The following is a 5,498-nucleotide window of genomic DNA, read 5'->3' as shown; positions in this document are numbered from 1 at the left end:
GTCACCATTATTAATCTGCATTCACAAGGGGGGAAAGAAAAAGAAAGAGGCAAACACATTTCAGAAGTATCACAATAGTAGTTGCAGCAAGCTCTTGAGAGAAGTACAAAATGCTAGAGTACTCTATTCCTAGTAAAGCTTAAGATTAAGTCGTAATAAGCAAACCTCCATAGAAGTACCGAATATCAGCTTCTCGGTGTAGCTTCAATGTCTAGTAACAACAAGTCGAGATCGGCTCTCGATTAAAAAAAAAAAAACTCCTTTCAAGTAGTTAGATAGTGGGAAGGCTTTGCTCTATTCTTTTTCTCTTTCATTGTTGAACCACCAGGATGATTGAATCTAAACATACGTGAAATTCAGGAGTTCATTTTGCCTCTAGTTAGCAGTAAATACATACTATTACAGACCCTTCAAGAAACTAACAAAGAGAAAAGAGCATTATATGTTCCATTTTTTCACAACCAGAGGAAAGCTGATCAACTCAACAACAAGCACAGCTAACAAAACAGAGCAGACGTAAACCACAAAAGATTCACAGAATAAGCCTTATTCACACAAGAATGAAGAACACAATCTGGTATTCAAGGATGGCCAAACAATAGTAGAAGACAATGGGCTCATGTTACAAACATTTTCCGAAAACCATAACACACTGTTCAAAATCTTTTCTTTACACTTTCAACAATCAAGAAACTGTTATTTACTTTGTCAAATCGACACATTGTCTCAAAAGACACCACAAGCAAACCTAAAATCCACTATGTGAATAGAAAAACTTCATGTCCAGAAAAAAGCACCCAATTAAGGGAAAAGAACTATGCAGAATTTGTATCACCATGAGAATTAAGCAACTCCTCCCAGTCAATTTCTTCTTCCTCTTCGTGTTTCTCCCTCAACGCCTCCAATATCTTCCTAACTTTATCCTTGGCTTTCTCACTTTCCATAATTTCCTCAAGTGTTATCAACAAGTCCTCTGCAGCAGCCTCTTTTGCCAATCCTTTAAACCTAAGTCCACCATGACTTAGTCCATATAATGCAGTAACACAACTCTCACGAATAGATTCTGCATCAAACTCTCCCTTTCTCAACATACCCACAAAACACTCCACAGCACCCCCATCAAGCATAGATCCTCTCCCCTCTAAACTAGCTGCCATGTTACATAATATTGACAGAATTCGACCCGTCATATGACCCGTTCTCACCATGCCTAATAGCGACTGAACCGCCCCAAGTTTCACCAACTTAGCCCTGTTACTCTGAACCAAAGAAAGATGATACAGAGCCAAAGCCGAATCATGCCGCATCCGTTCCGACTCAGAACGGAGAGAGTGAAGCAGAGGAGGCAGTGCCCCCAAAACCCCAATTGCAGTTTTGTTCTGATCATCCAAAGCTAAACTGAAAAGTGCACCTGCAGCATGTTCTTGTGATTCAGGGAATCCTCCTTTTAACACGTCAATTAACGGCGGAACAATTCCAGAACGAACAATCTTCACCTTGTTTCCATTTTCTAAGGAGAGGTTCACTAGCGCTGCTATGGAGTTCACCTGTACTGAAGCATATCTCGAGGAGATGAGAGAACGAAGAGCTGAGAGCAAACGAGGAGTGCAGAGCTGAAAACGGGTTTCTTCCCGGGTCCGGGTCAGCTTTCTAAGTGAGATCACAGCTTCTTCTTGTTCAAACACTTGGGAGCTCTTCAGTTTGACGATGAGTTCATCTTCTCCACAAGAGTTAGGGTTTGTGGGGTCCATTTCGGAGGAGGACGCTGAAGAGTAACAGCAGGGTCGAGTTAGAGGACTTGTAGGAGTCACGGACTCCTCAGAAGTAGTAGAAATTTGACGATTCAACTGTGCCGACACAGACTCGATGAACCGGTTCATAACATCACAATTCTTGCTATTATTGGTGTTTTGGGTAGCCATTAATGTACGGACGAGATTCTCAGTAGAGATGAAATCGAGGGGTATAGGAGGATGGATATGGGAAGAAGAGCACCAGTTGAGAATGGTGGATTTGAGGGCGAGATTAGGGATGATAGTGGAGAAATTGGGGATAGAATTATCAGGTAAAATGGGTGTGAAAGAGAGGGATTTACAGGCAAGAACAGAGTGACGTTCGAAGGTATGGCCTGAAGAGACAATTATAGGATCAGCCATGAGAGAACCAGAAATTGGACAGATGAATTCCTTTGGAGGGTGTTTTACTTTTATTGGAGATTTGTGGAAGGAGATTCTCCATCTTTGCTTTCCACTTCCCATTTTGATGTTGCAGCAATGGACTCGTTAATGAAATTTGAGTGTAACTGAAGAATTGATGTGTTTGAGTTTGAGGAGAAAAGGAAACATGATATGAAATTTCAGTATGGTAGAATGGTCAGGGGAAAAGGAATTGAAGACTGAAGCTGCCAATCATTCAACTAAAGTGCCAATTCTTAACTTGATTACTTCGTAATTTTTATTTCTCCTCTTTCTTCTGATTATATTTTAACTACTTTATTTCATTTTCAACAGGGAAGGCTCTTAAAGGGTTGTACCGTGGAGTACCTAATTGCACCACAATGAAAAGACGGAAAATGCCAAATATACTCTTCTATGGTTTAAATGTATCACTCGTTATACTTTGAGTCCAAACATACCCATGTCGCTATATAATATACTCATTTTTCGTTAAGTTTGTCCAAAGTGGATATCCAATCCTATGTGATACTGACATTTGATGAGGTGGATGTTATATGGCTTGCCACTTCAGCGCCACTAACCTATTTTACCCCTCCCTTCTATTTTTTTCCGCCACTAAAATTTTCTTTTTCTCCACCACTATTGCCACCATTACTGCTACCATAAAAAATATTGCATTTTAAATTTTAGTCTTTTATATATAGATTAGGGGCGTTGAGGTGGCATGCCATGTGGCATCCACCTCATCAAATATCAGTGCCATGTAGGATTGGAAGTCCACCTTGGTAAGCTTAATAAAAGAGGGGTATATTTGAATCTATAGTATTGTCACGACCCGAAATTTCTACCTTCGGAACCGTGATGACGCTTAACATTTCACTTGCTAGGCAAGCCAACGTTAGAATAATTTAACCATTTTTAACAATTAATCTTAATTAAATAGTAATGAAATCAGCAACTGAAATAATATCTGAATTTAGGTGAACAAACCAAAATAAATACGATGTCTAAATATCGTCTCAGAATTGGAGTCACAAGTGCACGAGCTTCTAGAATAATACAAACAAGGGTTTGAATAAAATAAAACTGTCTGAAAGAAAGCACACAGCTAAGATAAAGTAGAAGGGGACTTCAGAGCTGCGAACGTCATGCAACTATACCTCAAGTCTCCTCTGATAGCTGAATCCAAGCAAAATCTATAGTACGCCGCTGGGACCAACTCTGGTATCTGCACAAGAAGTGCAGAGTGTAGTATGAGTACAACCGACCCCATGCACTCTGTAAGTGCCGAGCCTAACCTCGGCGAAGTATTGACGAGGCTAAGGCAGGTCGCTTACATTAATCTGTACTCAATAATAATAATAATAATAATAATAATAATATCTAAATTTAGGTGAACAAACCAAAAGAGAAGTAAGATCGGTAAATCATAGCAATAATTGAAGTCAATTCAACAGTCATAATTCTTCAATTAAATTCCGTTGTGGCGTGCAACCCGCTCCAACAATATAAACTTTTAATTAAATTCCGTTGCGGCGTGTAACCCGCTCCAACAATATAAACTTAACAACTCTTAAATGTAAAAATATCCCAATAAATATCACATTTATTAAAAAATTATTAGGCAATAAAGCATACAATAATTATGCTTTATTTAGGAAATAACTAATGACAAGTAGCAATTAATTATAAAAATCAGGGAGGAAATATGCAATTTAATATTTAATATGTTAAATGTCAAGTAGAAATTAAGACACATAAGTCAAATAAGCATGTAGCAATTATAGCATGAATTCAAGACATAATATTGGACAAGGAATATGAGAGAAATAATTAATATCATAATTAATTTATGATTTAAAATAATTTATGATTTTTAGGTAAATATTTAAACAATCAATTTAACGGCGTATAGACACTCGTCACCTCGCCTATACATTAGTACACATGAAATTCGCATAACAAATAATTCAAGGGTTCTATTCTGTCAAGTCAAGATTAACCACGACACTTACCTCGTTTCGCAACCAAATTCAAGATTCCAATAAACCTTTGCCTCGTGGATTGGTGTCAGAAAGTTTCAAATCTAGTCACAAACAATTCAATATACTCAACACGAATCGTAGGAATTAATTATATATGAAATTACAAGTTTTTCGAATTAAAATCCGAAATTCATCTAAAAAAATCAACAGTGGGGCCCATATCTCGAATATTGGAAAAACTCATGAAATCCGAATACCCGTTCCGAGACGAGTCCAACCATACAAAAATTATCAAATTCCGATGTCAAATTGACGTTCAAATCCTAAATTTTCGTTTTTGGAAAGCTTTACAAAAACTCCAAACTTTTTCCATCTAAATCCGAAATAAACGATGAATATAGACATGGATTTATGAAATATAATCACTTTCGGTTATAGAATACTTACCCAAGTTGAAGTCGTAAAAAACCCCTTTGCAATCGCCCAAATCCGAGACTCAAAACTCAAAAATAAGTAAAAATGGCTAACACCCGATTTTTAAGCATTCTGTGCAGCATTTTCGCATCTACGAGCTCGCATTTGCGAAATGGGCTTGCCAGGCAAAATTTCGCATATGCGGACTTCAATGTCGCACCTGCAACATCACAGAAGTGACCGAACGATCGCAGAAACAGTCGCGCATATGCGCCTCATTTCTCCGCAGAAGCGAAGGAGCTGCCCAAGGCCTAAGTCATAGAAGCAACACTGTCTCCGCAGAAGCGATCACACACCTGCGGCCAAAATTGCGCAGGTGTGATACACCAGAACCAGACCTGCAAATGTTTACCAAAATAGTCTGAAACACGTCTGAAACTCACCTCGAGCCACTCGGGACCTCATCCAATTATACCAACCAGTCCTGCAACATAATACAGACTTACTCGGGGTCTCAAATCACGTCAAATAACATCGAAATTACAATGCACACCTCGATTCGGACTTATGAGTTTATGAAACTTTCACTTTACAAAACTCGTGCTGAAACGTATTAAATGAATCCGGAATGATTTCAAATTTGGCGCGCAAGTCATATATGACATAACGGAACTATTCCAACTCTCAAAATCTCAATCCGAGTTCGCTATCAATAAAGTCAAATTCACGGTCAAACTTTGGAATCTTTAAGCTTCCAAACTTCCAATTTTCAATAAATGGCGATAACTCAAGCTAGGGAACTTGGAATTTGATTCCGGGCATATGCCCAAGTCCCAAATCACGATACAGACCTACCGGAACTGTCAAAACACTGATCCAGGTTCGTTTGCACAAAATATTGAACGAAGTCAACTTTAGTTAG

The 5,498-nt window shown here is 38.5% G+C and overlaps 1 protein-coding gene across 1 annotated transcript; it reads right to left on the bottom strand.

Annotated features, from left to right (window-relative positions):
• Window positions 1-562: 562 nt before the first annotated feature.
• On the bottom strand, window positions 563-2,489 carry LOC107759271 (U-box domain-containing protein 40). The gene has a single exon (XM_016577158.2). The coding sequence runs from the start codon at window positions 2,256-2,258 to the stop codon at window positions 816-818; it is 1,443 nt and encodes a 480-aa protein (XP_016432644.1). The 5' UTR covers window positions 2,259-2,489; the 3' UTR covers window positions 563-815.
• Between the last annotated feature and the right edge of the window lie 3,009 nt (window positions 2,490-5,498).

The sequence above is a fragment of the Nicotiana tabacum genome, chromosome 14 (assembly GCF_000715075.1).
Source record: "Nicotiana tabacum cultivar K326 chromosome 14, ASM71507v2, whole genome shotgun sequence".
NCBI lineage: Eukaryota > Viridiplantae > Streptophyta > Magnoliopsida > Solanales > Solanaceae > Nicotiana > Nicotiana tabacum.
Note: the sequence above shows the minus strand (reverse complement) of the source record. Positions and strands in the feature narration are given on the sequence as shown.

Bases quoted from the DNA above. Each gene is read 5' to 3' on its own strand.
- LOC107759271 (XM_016577158.2), bottom strand. From the start codon at position 2,258: ATGGGAAGTGGAAAGCAAAGATGGAGAATCTCCTTCCACAAATCTCCA.